At 37.5% G+C, this 19685-nt stretch overlaps 5 protein-coding genes across 8 annotated transcripts; 1 reads left to right on the top strand and 4 right to left on the bottom strand.

The window, feature by feature from the left end:
* Positions 1 to 509: 509 nt before the first annotated feature.
* On the bottom strand, positions 510 to 3021 carry LOC104757316 (putative methyltransferase At1g29790). Its single transcript, XM_010480048.3, has 2 exons — positions 1310 to 3021; positions 510 to 863 (listed from the first exon to the last, which is right to left on the bottom strand). The coding sequence occupies exon 1, from the start codon at positions 2462 to 2464 to the stop codon at positions 1334 to 1336; it is 1131 nt and encodes a 376-aa protein (XP_010478350.2). The 5' UTR covers positions 2465 to 3021; the 3' UTR covers positions 510 to 863; positions 1310 to 1333.
* Positions 3022 to 5713: 2692 nt separating this feature from the next.
* Positions 5714 to 6373, bottom strand: LOC104757315 (uncharacterized). The gene has a single exon (XM_010480047.1). It carries the CDS (start codon positions 6371 to 6373, stop codon positions 5714 to 5716), a length of 660 nt encoding a protein of 219 aa, XP_010478349.1.
* Positions 6374 to 7679: 1306 nt separating this feature from the next.
* LOC104757314 (uncharacterized) lies at positions 7680 to 8546 on the bottom strand. Its single transcript, XM_010480046.3, has one exon. It carries the CDS (start codon positions 8529 to 8531, stop codon positions 7680 to 7682), a length of 852 nt encoding a protein of 283 aa, XP_010478348.1. The 5' UTR covers positions 8532 to 8546.
* Positions 8547 to 9073: 527 nt separating this feature from the next.
* On the bottom strand, positions 9074 to 11156 carry LOC104757313 (seipin-2). Its single transcript, XM_010480045.3, has 2 exons — positions 9815 to 11156; positions 9074 to 9675 (listed from the first exon to the last, which is right to left on the bottom strand). Exons 1-2 carry the CDS (start codon positions 10901 to 10903, stop codon positions 9205 to 9207), a joined length of 1560 nt encoding a protein of 519 aa, XP_010478347.1. The 5' UTR covers positions 10904 to 11156; the 3' UTR covers positions 9074 to 9204.
* A 407-nt stretch (positions 11157 to 11563) lies between these two features.
* Positions 11564 to 19251, top strand: LOC104757310 (putative LRR receptor-like serine/threonine-protein kinase RFK1). Of its 4 annotated transcripts, none has more exons than XM_087496273.1 (24): positions 11564 to 12534; positions 13226 to 13400; positions 13859 to 13927; positions 14008 to 14076; positions 14149 to 14220; positions 14539 to 14610; positions 14718 to 14789; positions 14880 to 14951; positions 15033 to 15104; positions 15222 to 15293; positions 15381 to 15452; positions 15629 to 15697; positions 15781 to 15846; positions 15942 to 16004; positions 16096 to 16140; positions 16279 to 16322; positions 16410 to 16798; positions 16905 to 17100; positions 17219 to 17362; positions 17565 to 17683; positions 17774 to 17984; positions 18084 to 18321; positions 18419 to 18569; positions 18673 to 19251. In XM_087496273.1, the coding sequence occupies exons 2-24, from the start codon at positions 13303 to 13305 to the stop codon at positions 19036 to 19038; spliced, it is 2841 nt and encodes a 946-aa protein (XP_087352399.1). In that variant the 5' UTR covers positions 11564 to 12534; positions 13226 to 13302; the 3' UTR covers positions 19039 to 19251. The 4 variants fall into 4 exon arrangements, with proteins under 4 accessions (XP_087352399.1, XP_010478344.1, XP_087352400.1 ...); XM_010480042.3 differs by having other exon boundaries at positions 12027 to 12523; XM_087496274.1 differs by having other exon boundaries at positions 12070 to 12523; positions 15033 to 15082.
* Positions 19252 to 19685: the final 434 nt, after the last annotated feature.

Below are 19685 nucleotides of genomic sequence, written 5' to 3'. Positions count from 1 at the left end.
CCCCGTTTGTTAATTGAGTGTGTTTTTTTATGTCGGTAAGATGTTACACTGACTGACGCTTTCACGCTTAGGCCTTTTATAGTCCACATTTACACCCTCACTGATAAGCTATAGCGTATGTGATAAGTTCTTTATTAAGTGGTGTATGAGTGCAACGAGATATAGCCATATAGGGCATGAATCTTGTTCGTAGAGACATTTCTCAACCCATAAAGAAAGCTGGTCATGACCTTGGCTGTCTGGATTTGTACACAGTAAATTAGGAGAGTGCAAACTTATCTTGATTGAGCAATTTGTTAGCTCTAAGATCGTGCATGCAGGCAAAGCAAAACCAAGTTTTATAAAAGCAAGTCAGGCTCAAATTCAAGTTCATGGTCGGATTTGCGTTCAGTATCGAGCCAGGTCTTGTGTGCTTGGCTACAGTATTGTGGAAATAGATGGAAAGGAGAAATAAATATATACGTTCTTAGCATTATAAACATCATAAATTAACTTGCAAGACTTTGAACTTAACCCTGAAACTGAAACTTCTTTTAACAATTCTGCAATCTGCTTTCCACAAAAAAAAAAAAATACCATCTAAGGAATAATATAAATATTAGCTATGATAGAAACAAGCAGAAGATTCCACAATTTATGTATACCACCATGTTTCCTCTAACAACAATATCAAATCTTGGTTATAAATACCCTCTCTCTACTTCTTGTTTCCCATAAGAAATAACATCTTTGCTTCTGTGCTTACAGCTGAGAAAAAAGCTTTCATGTCTGAAATAATCCAAGAATCTTATCTCTATTAAATCTTCAACAACAGTAAGCTGTTTGCTACAAACATACACATTCTGAAACTCGAGGAAAGTGCCCTGCAAAAACAACCCACAACTTCGGATCAGGCAAATACCTTAAAAGAGAAACAATCAGGAGCAGCACTTAAAGACCAAACAAAGACACAATATCTGAGTTTCCTTATGACTATATACTTCTTAAAACAGAGTAAATGACTAAGGAGCAGTTTTACTTATCGTCAGTAATACAACACCCTACGGAACTAGCTTCATGACTTATTACAATATATACTGATCATTTAAACTAGCTACAATATCTCTGAGGTTCTTACTTTTACATTTTTGCATCTCTTGCCTAAAAAACCAAAGTTCTACAAAGTCCAACATAAGTTGCACTATTCAAAGCAACAAAAAAGCACACATCTACAGTGAACTCAACTTAAGTTGATTAGGCAATTCTCCAAAGTTGGAGCATTTGATCACAAAATTTGAGGATTAAATCAAACTCCAAATTCACAATTTACCTCACAAAAAAAAAGGATTTATCATCATCTTGCAACAGGTTTCTGAAGCAGAGCCGTCAAGAACACTTCACCATGTTTCGAATCCGCTTTATTCGCCACCGCCCATTTCACCTTCTTATAACCCAACTTCCCAATCATAGGCGCATAAACATTTTCAAGATCAACTTTTTTACTAAAGAACCGATCCAACCAAAGATAACCACCGCCACGAAGTATCCGATCCAAATCAAAGAAGAAAAACTCCATAACCGTAACCGGAATCCACCGGTTAACCGCTCTCCCACACCTAACCAAATCCACAACACCATCAAACACGGGGAGCCTCTGCTGAAGCGGCACGTGAAGCGGCACAAGCCCTCTCATCGCCACCGCCTCACTATACGGCGCGTTGAAGTTCATCGTCGTGGTCAGAACCGTAACGTTACGAGCCTTCATCGCCGCGGCGAAAGAGCCAGTCCCACCGCCGACATCGATCCCGAGGCGGAGAACAGAATTGGCCGATTTAGCGATCTGGAGAAGCTGCGAGATCGGTAAATCGAGCTCGGATTTGTAAACGGAGAACTGAGATTTGGATTTCTCTAAAGAGAGATCGAACCCTAGATTTGGGAATTTAGTAACCAAGCAATCGAAGGTCTTGCAAGAGTAGTAAGACCAGATGACATTAGATTCAGGCTTCGAATCTGACGGGCTCCGCGGCGTTCGCGAGAAGCAGCGACGGCGAGGAAGCGGGTGGCAGCCGCGGAGGATGAGTTTCTCGACGAGATCGGTGTCGGAAGGACAGAGAGAGAAAGGAGTGTAGTTCATGTACTCGTGGAGAAGGTCAGGGTAGTTATGGCAAGAAGAAGCTATAGGTGAGAGTTTTGAATAGATGAGAAGCTCTTTAGGTGCGGATGAGGATGAGGAAGAGGAGGAGCGTGAGGTTGCTGTTGAGGTTGATTTGTCAGGTTGGTGAGTAGTGAGGTGGTTAATGGCGGCGCGGATAGTGTGGAGCTGACGGAGGAGGTGGTCGGGGACAGTGGGAACAGAGGATTGCGTGGATTTGACGGTGGATTGGAAGAAGTTAGTGGTGGAGGAGAGATGGTAGAGTGAGAGGATGTTTGTAGCTACCATTGCTACTAGTAGAATCAAGTTCAAGCTCATGGTGAATCCCGCCATTTTGTGTTTCTCTGGATCCAAGTTCTTGAAGTTTCTTGATTTGGATGGAGTAAGTAAGCTGAATCTTGGGGCTTTTAATGGTGTCTTAAAGGCGAGATTTGTGGGTTACGGTTTTATTTTTAGAATCTTGGGAGGTAGTGACACTACTCAAGAGATGTGTAAGCAAGTGTAGTAATAAGATAAGCTTTTTTTTTCATCTGAGGAGAGGAGGCTCAAGCAAGTCAAATCTTTGTAGTCAATGGTTGAGATACAAACAGAGATCTGAGTTTAGGTGTGTATTTATATAAAGTATTATTACGACGGGAAAGGGGAAATATATCGAATCCAATGTCATTATTAGTGTTTTTTTTTTTTTGCATGGGATGGGAGAGTAATAATCCTGGTGAAAAGTTGTTGGAACAGTAAATAAAAGGGACCTCTTTCTTGGTTTTTAATAGGCAGAGGCAGACTAAAGAAATTTAAGCACATCTGTGAGTTTAGTAGTAGTGTTCACATGTCTTGTCTTTTTATTCCCTTTCTAGACGATTTATGTCTTTATTGCAACAAGATGATGTATCTAAAAATCAGTAGCATCAATACATGAAAACTTCGTGGAGTTTGTTTTGCCACAAACTGCGTATGAATGAAGCTAACTTGCTTAGATATTAAAACAAAGTAACAACACCTCGAATCTATCATATAATATTAACATAGATCTATAAGAATAAGAATCAAAAACTTATTGTATGAAACTAAATGTTCACATAGACCAATTTGGCAAATTTTCTTGAAGAAACCAAATGTAACTCTCCCCAATGGAACAAACAATAATAAAGTTGAAAAGCTAGCCACTGCTTCACAAATGTGACTGCCTTTGTTAATGATGTGTAAACTACTAACTTGCGCGCACACACGCGTGAATATATTCTCACACGTGAGTAGATTTGTAGGCCGACTCGAGGAAGAAAGATCTCGACAGGTCTCCCCCCTTTTCGCCTAGTTATTACAGAGTAACAAATAAAAAAGACAACTTTCCAAAAATACTTTTTTTTTTTTTGCTGTTGTTGTGTCAATCAATGGCAGAATCTAGCTCAAGCTTCTCGTCACTCTTTCTCATACTAATCATATTCTACCTCCTTATACTCTGCCCATCGCTTTCTTCTTCCGAATCTGAAGTTCATGTTTTAGATCGAGAGCTATTAGAGAATCTTACAAATCCGAAGCTGCAGGGCAAGGCTAATAGGAAACCCAAATGCTGCGAGATGCGATCTAGATCTCAGTGCTCGGCTTTCCCTAGATGCAGGTGGTGTCGTAGTGAAGCTCTCGACGACTTGTGCTTCAGTAAAGCTGAAGCCTTGCGACTTCCAAGTCAAGTCTTCCTCTGTGAATTATAATTTTTTTAACAGGTTTGATCTAAAATAGGTTGTTGTAGTAGTTCTTGCTGAGTTTTAGCGGATATAAAAGAGAGAGAGACTTGTGTTGAATTGCTTGTTCCGTTTTGTAATGTCTGTTTGATGTTGTTGTAATTTTGATCTTCATATCTATTTATAAAGGTTGCTTCTTTATTGTTTCTTTCCTGTTTTTTGATTGTACTGGATCTTGATCTTTCATATATATCTACTGGAAGTTGCTTCTTTATTGTTTGTAATCGTGTTTTAGCTAACAAGATCGGATGAATTTGCAATCACTGATATACTTCGTAATCTTGGAACATTGTTAGAGAAGTGCTGGTTTGCTTATAATTGTGGAAGTAGCTGAATATATCAAGTATTTTACTATATATATCTCATCTTTGTATGCGATAGAGAAGACTCTGGCCTCGATTGTTTCCAAAACTGAACAAAAATGTTAGCTTATCGTTTTAGATGTAAATATAATGTTTAGAAATGAAAACACAGCAATGACGCGATCAAACCCTTAGTGGAATCAACCAGGATTTGTGTCTGATATGCAGCCTTTTAGTATGATATGTTCTAGTGATCTTGATTGTTTCGAACGCAACTTCACATGGTGATTCATTCTTAGATTGACTTCAGCTCAGTTAATTCACAGAAAGATGATATAGCCTCTCATTACTTTCTCAGTCGTTACAACAACTATACTTTTGTTATGTAGGTTTACTATCTTTTTTTTTGTTTTCCCTCTCAGAGGATCTCCGGATGTCTAATTTGCAGAACCCAATTAAGGAAGCATATATCTAAAGAACCTCATTGCTCGTCCTGATGATGAAAAGACGGTTCAAGAAAGAGAGCTCCTCCTCTCAATCTTCTTCTTCTTCTCAGAGGCTCACGGTTCTGTCTGTCTTTTACATTTTAGCACGTTGGTCAATGCTGGCTGATCCATAGCAAACAAAAAGAGCATCGTATTGGCTGATCATGGTCCTTCTCCCCTCCAACCTTCGTCTGATCCTAATAGAATCTTAATAATTGAACCATCCCATTATATTTATATTATTAAGTCTCTTATCATATGCTATGATATGATCGATCATATGAGTTACCTAAACAAGCACAAATTACTCAACTGAATTACACAAAGTCATAGACTAAAAAAAGAGTGCATTTTGATTAATAGAATAAAAGAGTGCATAAAAGGCAAAATTTCAAAACAGTACTTTGACATTCATTCAGCATTACGATGTGTAAGCTGAAAATTATGAATTATGAAAATAGCATTCATAGAGGATTTTACCAAATCTGCCATACATGGCAATACCAAACCTTTTCAACATGTACATGGCGGTTTTTAACCGTTGTTTGCATCATTGCCATTTTGGAAGTTAGGAACAGGCTGCTCACTATAGGCCTATGGCCAATTGGCCATGGAAGCTCCAAGCAGCTAAGGACATAGTGAGTAAAGATCTACTTAAAGGCATCTACCATTGTAAGTACTGTTCCATTAATAAACCTTGTAAAGGCTGAAGAAATGCTTTTACTCAGGAACAGAACCCTTGTTATTTGCAATAGTTTCTCTTTCCCGAGAAGTTGTTTTGCACATCATTACGTGACAATATTATAAGGCAGTTGGGAAGTTTTCTTACTATAACTAAACCACTTTTTTATTCACAAATATTTGCTGGTACAAGATTGTCTTTTTTGTTTGTTTTCGTTTCTAAATAAAATCAGTATGTAGGTGCAACATTGAAGGAGGCATCCCTTTTCAACGCAAAAAAACTGATTACCTATATCATCATTCCCCATATCCCTCTGAAAACGAACAAGAAAAGGAAAAACAGAAAGAAAGAGATACAATATATGCACATTAAACCAGCTAGTTCGCCAGCAAATCCTTGACTGCATCCCTCATATCCTCATATGAGTCACAGCATTCGAGGAACTCCACAAGTTTCAGCAGTTCTTGATCTTTTAGGTCATCCACAAAAGCCTTTATGGGCACTCCATTCTCTGGCTGCAATGAGTAAGAAGATGGATTGTCATCCACAATCAAAGCACTTCTGAGGTCTTCCCCCACTACCAAAGATAAGTCCTTTGCATATTTCCCGTTCAGTTCCGTGCATGAGTCTCGATATAGCCTCTGTGAGATCACATGGTTCTTGTCTATCTCATCCAAAACCTGTGAAGCATAATCTTCTAGACCGGCTGTGAAAACCGCTACTTTGTAATTTTCACCAAGTCTATCCAAGAATTCAGTCACACCGGGACGTTTCACCACAAAGATGGGCATTATCTCCATTTCCATTTTCACTATCACCATGAAATCATATTTGACTCCCGGAAGTTGTGTTGTTGAGTGAACCAATGTTTCATCAAGATCGAGGATGATTGTCCTTTTCATGTTGGTATGTTCTGTCAGAGGTTCCTCATCAAGATTTGTGTAGCCATGTTTTGTGGCTGGATAGCTGACGGTCGTGACCTTAAAGCATTTGGTAAAACAACGCAGAAGACGACAATGAAACTTCAAGATGGACATCAATGGGTAAGTTTTGTGCTGGTGTTTGTGGAACTTGGAATTTTCTGGCTTTTCTTGGATGATTCTTTCAGATGCCAATACCATTGAGTACTTCTCCCGGCTGCAAGAAAACAAGTTTTGATGAACAAAATAAGCTTGCAGCTGTTCAGATGAAAAGCTTGGTAGTGGTAAGATGTTTCCTAATTTATTTTTTTGCTTACTTTTATACGTTAATATAGATTTGGTTTTAGTTTAGTTTGTTAATGGGAAATTTAGTGGTGAAGTAGAGCAGATGCCTACTTTTAGAAACATTCAGTTTGGAAAATTAGAGTATAGTTTTGCTGTTTCCATGTATTCATGGACATAAATGTACATACAACATGATCCAACAAGACATACATTAAAAGTTTAGTTAAGATTTAGAGGTTTGGAGATTATATTGGGATTACAGTTGAAGTATATTGCAGCTGCTGTTATTGCTACTGCACAGCTATGGCTTTGGTGTGTACCTGGTGAACTAGTTAAACTATAAAACCTGTTAGAATTTGTTTCTAACTTAAAAGTTGTTTCTAGTTTTACATAATTTTTTACAATAAATAAAAGAAAAGAAATTAACATAGTATAGAATCACTTACTGAAATTTAATAAGTTATAGTTTAGGTTTCGTTTATTGAAATCATTCTTCTTTAGTGTCAAGTCCAAAAGGGCTAAAGACAAGAATGAAAAAGATCTTAAATGAGTTTTATGGGTCAAGCATGAACAACTCATAGCTTCAAGAGTGATTATTCTGTGAAAATGTGTCAAGCATAGAAAGTTTATAGTCTCAGCGGTAAAGTTGGCCCGAGTCGTTTTCTTGCAGTCAGTTCTTGATCATTGCTCTTGTTTACTTTGTCCAACAGAATATCTAGTAATCTATATAAGCATTCATTCAATATACATGTTTCAAAACCAGTTAAGATTACTTTCTTAAAGTATTTTGTTTCTTGATATCATATTGAATCAGATCAATCTTTTTAAACAAAAGATGTTAATTGCTAGTCCAAAACTTTTTTTTCCTTCCTTTTCTGAATTTTCTTGGTTACATGATGATACACTTTATAATGTTCTGAAGTAAAAAAAAAAAAAAGCATACAAATATTATGTAGGGGCTTTTTAAGTAGGTAAAAACGCTGAAGAAGGATACAGAAGCATCCTTAATCAACACAAAAATACCGTGTGGCTGTATCATCCATCCCAAAAGAAAACTCAACAAAAAGAAAAAAAGAATCCAAAAAAAAAAAAAAAATTGAAAATAGGTTCTGCAAACAAAATCCATGTGTATGTGCAATCAAATCAGCTTCTTAGATAGAAACTCTGTAGCTGCATCCCTCAGATCTTCGTACTGATAACATCTATCAAAGAATTCAGCAAGCTTCATCAGTTCTTGATCTTCCATGTCATCCACAAAAGGTATAATGGGAACTCCATTGTCCGGCTGCAACGAGTAGGAGAAAGGGTTATCGTCAACTAGCAAAACACTCCCGAGGTCGGTTTTGATCACCAGAGATAAGTCTTTGGCATATCTTCCATTCATTTCTGTGCATGAATCTCGATATAGCCTCTGTGAGATCACACGGTTCTTGTCAAGTTTGTCCAGAATCTGTGAAGCATATTCTGGTAACCCGGCTGTGAAAATTGCCACTCGGTAGTTCTTACTGATCCTTTCAAGAAACTCTGTAACTCCTGGTCGTTTCACCACAAACATCGGTATAACCTCTCCTTCCATCTTTATCCTCACCATGAAATCGGCATTAACCCTGGTTGGTGGTTCCATTGTTGAGTGCACCAATGTCTCATCAAGATCAAGAACGACCGTCCTTTTCTTGTCATTACGTTTTCTCAGATGAGGCTGATACTCGGGTTTCTGGAGCTTTTTGTAGCCTTGTTTCACGGTGGCTCGATGGCTAGGAGTTGCACTTGATGTGGTGGCTAGACGGAAAAACCTAGACACGCAACGCAAGAGGCGGTTATGGAATGTGAAGATAGACGTGTTGAGGGACCTGAAGATGGAGCCAGCTGCTGCAACGGCCGCAGCCGAACATCTAGATTGATGATGCTGATGATGGTGGTTTCTCCTTCCATGTTTATGACGCCCAAATGATTTCGGTTTCGGTTTCATCAGAAATCCATGGCACGTCATTATCAAGAAAATCAGAGTTCAAAACTGTAAGGAGAAATCCCGGCTTCTTTTTCTGCAGCTGGCTCAAATGGGAAACCTGGAGAAATGGTAATATGTATATAGGGGCTTTAAACGTTCTAACTTCCATGCTACTGGCTTTGGAACAGAAGAGTACTTGATTTGGTTTTGTTTAGTTTATTAAGGTTGTGATCTGGAAGCTCTTGAGTTATTTTTAGCAAAATAACAATTGTTAGGCATTGACACATATTTGAGTTTTGATCGTTTCCTCCATGTGTTCTCTCAATCGGACAGCAATATAATATATAAATGTAAGACAGAACGTTATGCAAAAAGTGTTGGAAATATTAGGAAGGTTCAACTTAATATGCTTTGGGTGCTTATAAAACAAATGTTAGACTTCCTTTACATGTACAACAGTTATAATGCCTAAATTTAAGCACATTTGTTCTCTCCTCTCAGATACTAGTAAACAACGGTGCTCTCTTCTATTATATTTACTCACATTCGTTTAAACGACATGCTTTTATATTCCAAACCACATGTGTATAAAGATATAACTTTCATTAGTAAGCATGAATTTACAATTAAATCAAAGAACTCGGAAGTAAAAGTTAACAGAAACTGAAAATACCGTTTCAGAGTGTAACAAACATGCTGTACAGTATTGGATTCATCATCTACTTCCAGTCGTTGGGTTTGAAGGTGGTCTGTTTCTAGGTCGTGTTCTTGGTATGATCAGAGGTCTGCAACAAACCAACGTGAAAAGCAATTCTGTGATAAACAAACTCATGCTGATCCAGACGAACAAAGTTTTCCGCCATTTCCATATAACTTTTCTGAAGAAGGGAAGACCGGATTCAACCGACAGGGATGCATCATACAACTCTGGAATACCTGCTCCCGGTCGAAACTCCGCACGTTGTTCGATAATTATCTTTAAGCAAGCGGTGGGAATGTCCTTTTCTACAAAGCCTCTCAACTTCAAGCTCAAGGTCTGGATCTCAGAGACATATCCCGTCACTAACGGAACCACTTTAAAAAACGTCTGCACAAGACGGATAGGCTCACTTCTGAATCTTAACATGCAGGGACGCCTTATACTAGATATCGTTTGACCATCCGCAGATAAGAAGTCCACCCGAACCTTCCACAAACACAAGAAGATCCCATATCGGGGAATGGATGAACAAGTTTATTGAACAAAAACGAATACGTATAAGATACTATTATAAGCTAGAGGGATGCAATGCTTAAGAGGGTTGGATATAGCTAATGCGAAATACCTGAAACATGCCGAGATTTTTATTATATGCAGACTCAGGTAATGTCATTGAAAGAGTAATATCTAACTTCTGGTGTCGAGGTATAGCACGCAAGCCTCTAATCTTCGACATTTCATTACTCTCCTTGCAACTTCCCACACAATCAACACCAGCACACGAGGTTATTGGCACATAAGCTTCTGGACTATTCTTGGTGTAATCGAAATTCAAAGTCTCCTTGACAACAAATGGTTCATCCGCTATACGGTTTATCATATAACCACCAACCATAAGAGACGAAACCAACAAGCCAAGAAGCACAATACCTACATAAACAGCCCAAAACATACCCCAACCAAACTTGTACGCAACACTAAACATCCGTTTAGTATCATTTAACCAACTCAACCTAAATGGATTCATATTCCCAAATAACATATCACTAATCACTGCAACTCTTGCCATTAAAAAGCGTCTGCCAAACCTAACTGTGCTAAAGGGATCGAGAAAGATGAGAAAGCAGTAATGGAGTAACCATGGAGGAAATGTGAGTAAGCTTGTCATCAAACTGATTTGAAACTCGATTGCTTTGATCACTAGCCCAGCCAAAAATCCAAGAAGAGACCACTCTGATGAATCGGATGGTTCACGAAGCTGCGGTGCTGATCCGTCGTTGTCATCATCATCATCATCGCTGCTGACGGTTGTCACCGTGGATTCTTCGTGAAACGGGTCAACCCGGTTTAGAACCGGATCAGTTACATTCATATCGTTCCCTTTATCATTAATTACATCCACGTCGTTCTTTTTTCCCGGAGATTGATCAATCAGGTCATCGGTTGATTCGATTACGTCGTTACGAAGCTCCTCCCTCTCTTCCACATTGCCACCGACTTCGGAAGAAGAAGACGGCGCCGGTTCGCTGTCGGAGGAGATTAAATCCCGGCGATGTGCTGACTTTCGCCGCCGTAAAAGAGACGATTGATGCTGACGGTGGGAATTGGAACGGATCGGCAAGCAATCGTAATAAAACTCGTCAGGCGCGTCGAGGAATCGATCGGATTCTTCTTCAGTGGTGGTGCTAGGGTTTGAATCGGATTCGGACTCCATTGATGATGATAACACAGAAGGAAGAAGATTGCGTGTGAGTAGCCAAAGGTTTCAAAAGCTTCGGTGACGATAAGCGTGATAGAGCTCACAAACGGCGTGACCAGGATTTTTTTTTCTTTTTTTCCGATTTTAATTTACACGCCACCCGATAACCGGAGCGGACTATCAAACCGGATTATTTAATAACCGGAGTTGATTAGTGAGAGATTACATTTCATTCAAACACTATCATAATCTTTGTGGAAGACTATCTAACTATGATACCACATCACTACTTATTAAAAGATGGATTAGAAAATGATTGTTTGTTTGGTGGTAATGTGGTATCATAGTTAGATAGTCTTACACAAAGATTATGATAGTGTGTTGAATGAAATGTAATCTCACTAATCAACTTTTTTTTAGGTATAAAATCATTTACTAGGTTTTATAAACGTGATAGAATGTAAAAATCATAAGACTAGGACTAAAGAATACGTATGATTCTTTTTGTCCCCTCTTAATCATCCAAAAAGTCGTTGATCATATGGGGGATATGATTCTCCTAAGACACCTTGTATTAGCTGGTTGTTGACTTTTAGAATTCAAAGTGACTTATTATTTAGTAGTCATACCAAAATACTAGTACTACTTATTGTTCTTTTAATCAGCTAATTTCTTGACTTGACTATTTATAGCATTTTTATTTTGTCATTGGCAACTAAATGTGGCTAATATATATTCAGAGATGTTATTAGTTTGTTTATCATGATTTTTTGTTGTTGTTGTTGTTGATGTTCTTATTGTTGTGTATTGCAATAAGATATCTCTAAAGCCATATAGATACTTCACTTAAATTCATCAAACAGTGATGCTTTGGTAGTTTTGCTTACCCCTGGTTTTGCGACCTGTCAATATCATCTTGAATTGTCTTTTTCCTATTCATTTTGTCTTCTTTTAAATTAAAGAGAATGTACATGTTCTTTAAAGAAGCTTCATAATGAATAATTGTTTTTTTTTACTATTTTGGAAACCTATTTCCTTTTTTCTTTGTGCGACTACTATTTTCGTCATTCAATAACAAACCATTCACACAAAAGGGTTAAATTTCTTTAAACAGATAAAAATACTATTTTTGATCTATGTCTTTTTCTAGTGGATGATATGACTTTTGTAGGGTTAGTGATTTTTTTTTTTTCTTTTTCTCTTGGGTGGGTTTTTACCATTCTTTTTTGGTTTTATCCGTCTCTCTGTAAACCCAAAATTTGACTGAAAGAGTTGTAATTAGAAAGAAAAAAAGTTTGACTAGTAAAAAAATATGTTTTTTGAAAAAAACGAGGTGATGAAAAATCACTGTTCGTGGATTCTTTATTGCCATTACATAATTCTAGCAATCCTCTAAAACCATCATCACACGCACTTGCCAACAAACCAAACGCAGGAAAAATTCCAGATCTCCCCTTGCCATTTTCGATAGTACATTTGATATAGGGAGATTTGTTGTTGCTGTGTATGACATGTATACCGAGAAGAAGAGGAATAAGAAGAAGGATGTTAATATCTTCTTTGCATTTTCTGTTTTTGCAATGATTTGCTTCAATTTTTACAGTGTAAATGCTATCAAATTACCCCAAGAAGAAGGTTTGTTCCAAGTTAGTCCCTTTCTCGTTTTGCCTTTATATATTTTTTTGCCACCTTTTTTTATAAGAAATTTGAATCCTTTCTTCTCTTTCCGTTTTGGATTTTGGGTCTACAGATTCTTTTTGCAAAGTTTGCTCTTTTATCATTTGTTTGGCTCGTGAAGTTTTGTTTATATGGTAAAAAGTTTTGATTTTTTTTTTGTTACATTTTTTAGAAAGGAGATGTTCTTATTGGTCACCTGTAAATATCTGGTGAAGTTGGTTTTTTTTTTTCTTCTAATTAAAGTAGTCGAGACCAGAATCTACAGGAGAATTATATAATCTTGATTAGTTGATTGGGTGATTAGGTCAATTTGCGTTTACTGAATCATGTTTTGATTTTAAATTCCCTTTGACCATTGAGTTTCCTTGAGCAAAGAACTTGTCATGTCTCAGTATTAAACTCTTATTTAGACCTTTCACATGATGATGATGTTCATGTGTCAAGTGAAAGGCAAGTTCTTTGACAATTCTATATATATTTGTTGAAGCAATCATACATATTTTTTTTTTTGGTGTGAATGAAGATGTTTAGATAAATTGTTCGTCTTGATTTCGATTCATGTTAGTTTCATGATTGTTGGACTCATTATGAGTATAAATCGTTGTTCTTACACAACTCATTTGTACTGATATATGATGCTGTTATTGCTTCTGTGCTTAGTCGATGCTCTGGAGCAAATCGCTACCACATTGGGCTCGAGATTCTGGAAATTTGATGCTGAAAGTTGTAAGGTTGAAATGGTGGGGTTAACCGAAACTCCTCCTCCAACAGCTAAGCAAGAGATAGAATGTGAATGCAGTCCCACTAACGACACTGATTGTCATATTATCAGATTGTAAGATTTCTCAGGCTTCCTTCAGAGTTGATTGTCTTTTCCCCTTATAAAATCTCATAGAACTTATGGTTATATCCGTGTTTGTTAATGCACCGTTGATTAGTGATATTTGCTATGTAGTAGATAAGGTAAAATTGTTGTCTCTAGGTTTAGAGATTCTTCTCCTGTACAGATGCTAAAGTTCAATTTGCTTGATGTTATCTACTGTGTGACCCACTTTACTAGTTTATCTTTGGTGCATCTTTGTGCTAGTGTCTCATATGCATACTATCTAAAAAAATACTGATGACCATGTTCTGATTTGACTAATTAGTCAAGAGGAATAATAGTTTACTTAATCACCTTGATACGGTGAATACATGAAATCCTTTTGTATATATATTTTTCAACAAAATAAGAACTTCTCTTCGTAATTTTTTTTAGTTATTTTCTAATTGCTCTTTGACTTGTTCTTTTAGTGCATTCAAGTACCATAATCTTCCAGGAACTCTTCCTCAAATAGTCAAGCTTCCCTACCTTCAGGAGATGTAAGAGCTCTCGTAAAAGTATATCTCAACCTAAGATGAAAGCTGCTAATTTTGACCACTGTTTTCTCGCTATATTTTAGAGACTTGGCCTACAATTACATCAATGGGACCTTACCACGGGAATGGGCTTTTTCAAATTTAACTTTTATGTAAGAACATTCCCTATTATTTTTAGCTTTAGTGTCAAAATGCTCTTGTACAGTAACAGACTGTCTCCGCAGATCTCTTCTTGCGAACCGGCTGTCAGGGGAAATTCCGAAAGAGTTTGGAAACTCTTCGACACTAACATACTTGTAAGCCTAGACTCTAGAGCATTGGTCAATCTTCTTTGTTCTGGAAATTGGTTTGGTGTTTATTTCAGCGGAAAGTTCATGTACTAACTATCCGTCAAGTTTAGCTGGTGGATATATTACTTCTTTTTACCTCTTGAAACTTGCACTGCTAGGTCTCACTATTAGCATTTCCTGAAGGGGAACGCGTTAAAGTTTTCAACTTATCATGTTGTATGCTTAGCTGAACAATTCGAATACTTCGGTGCACTTCACGTTTGAAAATGTTTTAGCATTCTCTAGGGATGTGCTATTATATTATTTTTGGCTGCTCTTGCATAGGGATCTTGAGGCGAATGCGTTTTCTGGAACTATTCCTCAGGAGCTTGGGAACTTGGTCCACTTGGAAACACTGTGAGAGTTTCTCATTCTCTCTCTACTCTTTGTTTCCTTTTTTGTGCCGATATTTTAGCGTGTGGTGTGTTTCTGAAGGGTTTCTGGCGGGTCATTTCTTCTTACAGGTTGCTTTCCTCCAACAAATTGACGGGACATTTGCCAGCTTCGCTAGGTAGACTAAAGAATATGACGGATTTGTAAGCTTTTGTTATTTGTTTCCCCCTAACTTAACTACTCATTATGGTGGACTTTGTTGTTCATCTGCTACTTGATTTTTCACAATGCAGCAGGATTAACGATCTCAAACTTAGCGGAACAATACCTAGTTACATACAGAATTGGAAGGAACTCAAGAGACTGTAGATTCCTTTCTTTTTTTATTTAACCCTTCTCTGTTTTTATAAAGCACTCAGTGATGGTATTCTTTTCATTCCTTGTAGTGAAATGATTGCATCTGGTCTTACTGGTCCAATCCCAGCGGTCATCTCAGGTCTGAGCAATCTTCTTAATTTGTGAGTAGATACTAGACACCACTCTTTGACGTTCATTTTTTTTCTCCATAAACTTAGTTTGTTTTCATCTACAGCAATGTAATTGACACTTTTATTACAATCATCTTTTGTTTTCAGGAGGATCAGTGATATAGGTGGACCAGTCCAACCATTCCCTTCGTTAAAGAACGTACCAGGTTTAGCTAAACTGTAAGTTAGTCCTGTCATATGCTTTGTTGAAGCCGTTTCATCTATCTCTGATTTAATATATTATTTATGTGTATTTTTACATTGTAGGGTATTGAAGGACTGTAACATTTCTGGACAAATTCCTGTTTATCTCTCATATATGAAAAAGTTGGAGACACTGTAAGCATGTCTTCCGACATTTTTATCAAGTATTATCAGTGGTTTCCAGCGAACTACGTATCAGTGATTATTAGTTGATGTACCACTGAAGAATTGTGAACTTAAAGGAAATGAAGATTAGGTTTGTACATGAAACAATGACATGATTGATTAATTCTTGTTATGTTGGTGCATAGGGACTTGAGTTTTAACAGGTTGGTTGGGGGAATTCCATCGTTTGCACATTCAGAAGACTTACGGTTTATGTAAGTGAAAAGATTCTACTGTCATCTACGTTAAATATGTATCTTGCTTTGACTGAGAATTATCAGTTGACTGTTTTTTGCAGAATTTTGACTGGAAATATGCTTGAGGGAGATGCTCCAGATGAATTACTAAGGGATGGAATCACTATGTGAGTATATCGCTGGAGTTTGCAAATTGCCTAGTAAAATTGCCACCTCAAAAGAATTTGAATCCGTTTTGATGTCAATTCACTTGCTGATGCAGAGATCTTTCATATAACAATCTCAAGTGGCAGAGTCCCGAGAGTCGTTCTTGTCGGCCAAACATGTGAGGATACTGTCATGTTTTCCTCTTTTACGTTTTGGTTGACATAATTGGCATGTTTAACTGATATTTAACTCAACTTTTATTGTTTTAGGAATTTGAATCTAAACTTGTTTCAGAGTACTTCCACGAAAAAATCGTAAGGTCTTTTCCTTTGAATGTGTTTATCATCTAGCTTCCATATTCGTATGTAGTTTAAATCTACACAAGTGTTTGTACTTTTCCGGAAAAGATATCCCCCAAATGATATGCAATTCCCAATTGATGTTTTTTGTAGGAGCAAATTTCTGCCGTGCATCAAAGATTTCAAATGTCCTCGATGTAAGTACCCACTATCACATTAGGACTAGTAGAAAATTCACTTGTTTATTCTCTCTCTCACTTTATGCAATTTGGTTTCTCTGGCAGATTCTAGCTGCTTGCATGTGAACTGCGGTGGAAGCGATATATATGTGAAGGAGAAAAACACAAAAGAATTATATGAAGGAGATGGAGGGGTTGAAGGTGGTGCTGCTAAGTATTATTTGAAACCTGGCGCTAATTGGGGATTTAGCAGTACAGGGGACTTTATGGACGACAATAATTTCCAAAATACAAGATTTACCATGTTTGTCCCAGCATCTAACCTGTCTGATCTATACAAAACAGCAAGAGTAGCTCCAGTAACTCTTACTTACTTCCATGCCTGCTTGGAAAATGGAATCTACACTATAAATCTAGACTTCGCTGAGATACGTTTCACCAATGATGACACCTATGACCGGCTTGGGAGGCGTTTGTTTGACATTTACATTCAGGTTAGCTTTTGCCATTGCTGGTGAAATTTAAAGTGGCTTTGAATGTGATGTGTGTGTGTGTGTGTGTTTTTTTTCTTTCTTTTGTCTTAACGCCTCTTATTGGCAGGAGAAATTAGTGGTTAAGGACTTCAACATCATGGATGAAGCGAAGGGAGCTCTAAAACCTGTAATAAAACCATTTACTGCCAATGTGACAAATCACTTTTTAACAATCAGGTTGCGTTGGTCCGGTAAAGGAACTACCAGGATTCCCACTAGAGGGGTTTATGGCCCTATCATATCGGCTATTTCCATAGTTTCAGGTAGCTTTCTTGTTATCTCGCAGAAGCCAGGCAGATATGTGCATCTGATTTTCTATGCATTTTGAACTCTTTTCTCACCGCAGTGATTTTTCGTAATACTAATACCTTAAATGTACAGATTCTAAGCCGTGCGAACGTCCAAAAACTGGAATGAGCCTGGGAGCATATATTGCTATTGGAATTGGAGCCCCATGTCTTATTATCTTTATCGTTGGAATTCTGTGGTGGTGTGGCTGCCTCCCATGTGGTCAAAGGCGAAAAGGTGAACACTGATTTTATTCATTCTTTTTACTTTTGATACGGAGTTGATAATACATATATATACTGGAGTGCTTCTTATATCAAGTCTGAGCCAAGAAGCCAGGTTATGTTTCATATGAAAAGAGAAACATTGTGAATTTATGTAAGAAACGGAAGAAAGTGTTCTTTTTTCGTTTATTGATTCTGAGCTTTTTGAATCACAGACCCCAATGAAGAAGAGTTGCCTTCTGGAACTTTTACATTAAGGCAAATCAAATTTGCTACAGATGACTTCAATCCAACTAACAAGATTGGAGAAGGTGGTTTCGGTCCAGTATTTAAGGTAAGATTACAGGATGATATTGTTCTTGATATATGAAGAAGCTAAAGTTGTAGTGCAGTTCATGAGGCTGATAGAGAATCTCAATTGCAGGGTGTGTTAGCAGATGGAAGAGTTGTAGCAGTTAAGCAACTCTCATCTAAATCGAGACAAGGGAACCGAGAATTTCTAAACGAGATTGGCGCAATATCTTGTCTTCAACATCCATATCTAGTCAAGCTTCATGGCTTCTGCGTCGAGCGGGCTCAGCTATTACTGGTGTATGAATACATGGAAAATAACAGTTTATCTCACGCGTTATTCAGTGAGTTTTTTTTTTTTATAGAATTCCACCTATGGAGAAATGAAAGCTTTTTGGATGCTTTTAGCCCTAAATGATACGTGTTTGTCTTGCAATGTTTAGGTCCAAAGCATGAACAGATTCCACTGGACTGGCCTACTAGGTATAAAATTTGCAGCGGGATTGCAAAGGGTCTCGCGTTTCTCCATGAGGAGTCACCGTTGAAGTTTGTACACAGAGACATCAAGGCCACAAATATTCTATTGGACAAGGATTTAACTCCCAAGATATCTGATTTCGGATTGGCTAGGCTTGACGAAGAGGAGAAAACACATGTCAGCACAAAAGTCGCTGGGACTATGTGAGGCTTGAGCCCGCCCTTATTTCCGTTAAATCTTTTTTATTTTATTACAGTTACGTTTGTTTGTTAACCAAAAGAATCATGTGAACCACTGCAGAGGATATATGGCACCAGAATACGCACTGTGGGGTTACCTAAGTTTCAAAGCAGATGTCTATAGCTTTGGCGTTTTGGTTCTAGAGATCGTTGCTGGCATAACCAACAGTAATTTCATGGCGGCAGGAGATTCCGTCTGTCTCTTGGAATGGGTATATTATATATAATAATATGATTCTAAGTCTAAATTGCTTATGAACTTTTAAAACCACAAAAAAACAGTTTTCTTGATAAACACGTTTGGTGAATCTGCAGGCTAACGAGTGCCTAGAATCAGGGCACTTGATGCAAGTGGTGGATGAGAGATTGAGGCCGGAAGTAGACAAAAACGAAGCAGAAACAGTAATAAAAGTAGCTCTCGTGTGCACGAGCGCTTCTCCAACAGATCGTCCTATCATGTCAGAGGTCGTTGCGATGCTCGAAGGTCTCTATCCAGTGCCAGAGACAACACCAGGAACAAGTAGGAACTCAGGGGATGTAAGGTTTAAAGCATTTAAAGATTTAAGGAAAGAAATGGAGAACAGCAGTAAAACACAGCGTTCTGTTAAAAGTTATCCGTCTTCTTCTTCGACTTCCTCTGGGGCCGGACTAGAAGGAAACAAAGAAGAGTCAAGGAGTTGAAGAAGTTATCCCAATTCCTAGTTCCCTCTCTTTTTATAAAATGATCTGAGTACTTTTAATTTTGTAAAATGTTTTTGAGTTTATTCCACGGTTTTGTTATTTACAATAATTCCCCATATCTGTATTTTAGGTTCATTTTAGCTGGGGACTGAATGTTGTGGAGAATCAAAACTCAAACGGTATGTAATCAATCAGTGATCTTTTCATTCCCAAGTCATGCTTGCCTAGTACATCGGAGTGCTTCTTTAAAGTATCACAAATCTAACCTATTGAACCAAATTTGTGAAATGATCTGTACACAAACCATGAATCTTTCTTCATTTTCTTAATAGAATGTAATCGTAAAAAATTAGTTTCCTATGTGTATATAATTGTCTAAAATAGTCTACTTGACGAGTTGACTTACCAAGAAAAGGACCAAATTGACTCAAGTCCGCATAGTACTATAGTACCTTGTTGCATGAAACTATAAAATTTTAAATGGAGTAAACTAATTTTAATCCCAACTAGTTCTTGGATCCCATGGGAAAGTATAAGTCAACTGTCAAGAAAGTTGATTAATAAAAACGAAATAACCAACTAGTTCAAGTATTCAACATAAAAATTTTCATGTAATATTCCATCAAGATTTTTTAATACAAAACTGA

The sequence above is a fragment of the Camelina sativa genome, chromosome 17 (genome assembly GCF_030686135.1).
Source record: "Camelina sativa cultivar CO46 ecotype springtype chromosome 17, ASM3068613v1".
Classification (NCBI taxonomy): domain Eukaryota; kingdom Viridiplantae; phylum Streptophyta; class Magnoliopsida; order Brassicales; family Brassicaceae; genus Camelina; species Camelina sativa.
Note: the sequence above shows the minus strand (reverse complement) of the source record. Positions and strands in the feature narration are given on the sequence as shown.

Coding starts and splice junctions, on each gene's coding strand:
- LOC104757313 (XM_010480045.3), bottom strand. CDS start 10,903: ATGGAGTCCGAATCCGATTCAAACCCTAGCACCACCACTGAAGAAGAA. Junction 9,676..9,814: donor AAAATCTCGGCATGTTTCAG/GTATTTCGCATT, acceptor TGTTTGTGGAAG/GTTCGGGTGGACTTCTTATC.
- LOC104757310 (XM_010480042.3), top strand. CDS start 12,400: ATGTATACCGAGAAGAAGAGGAATAAGAAGAAGGATGTTAATATCTTC. Junction 14,952..15,032: donor TGGAAGGAACTCAAGAGACT/GTAGATTCCTTT, acceptor CATTCCTTGTAG/TGAAATGATTGCATCTGGTC. Junction 15,698..15,780: donor TCAGAAGACTTACGGTTTAT/GTAAGTGAAAAG, acceptor TGTTTTTTGCAG/AATTTTGACTGGAAATATGC.
- LOC104757314 (XM_010480046.3), bottom strand. CDS start 8,531: ATGACGTGCCATGGATTTCTGATGAAACCGAAACCGAAATCATTTGGG.
- LOC104757315 (XM_010480047.1), bottom strand. CDS start 6,373: ATGTCCATCTTGAAGTTTCATTGTCGTCTTCTGCGTTGTTTTACCAAA.
- LOC104757316 (XM_010480048.3), bottom strand. CDS start 2,464: ATGGCGGGATTCACCATGAGCTTGAACTTGATTCTACTAGTAGCAATG.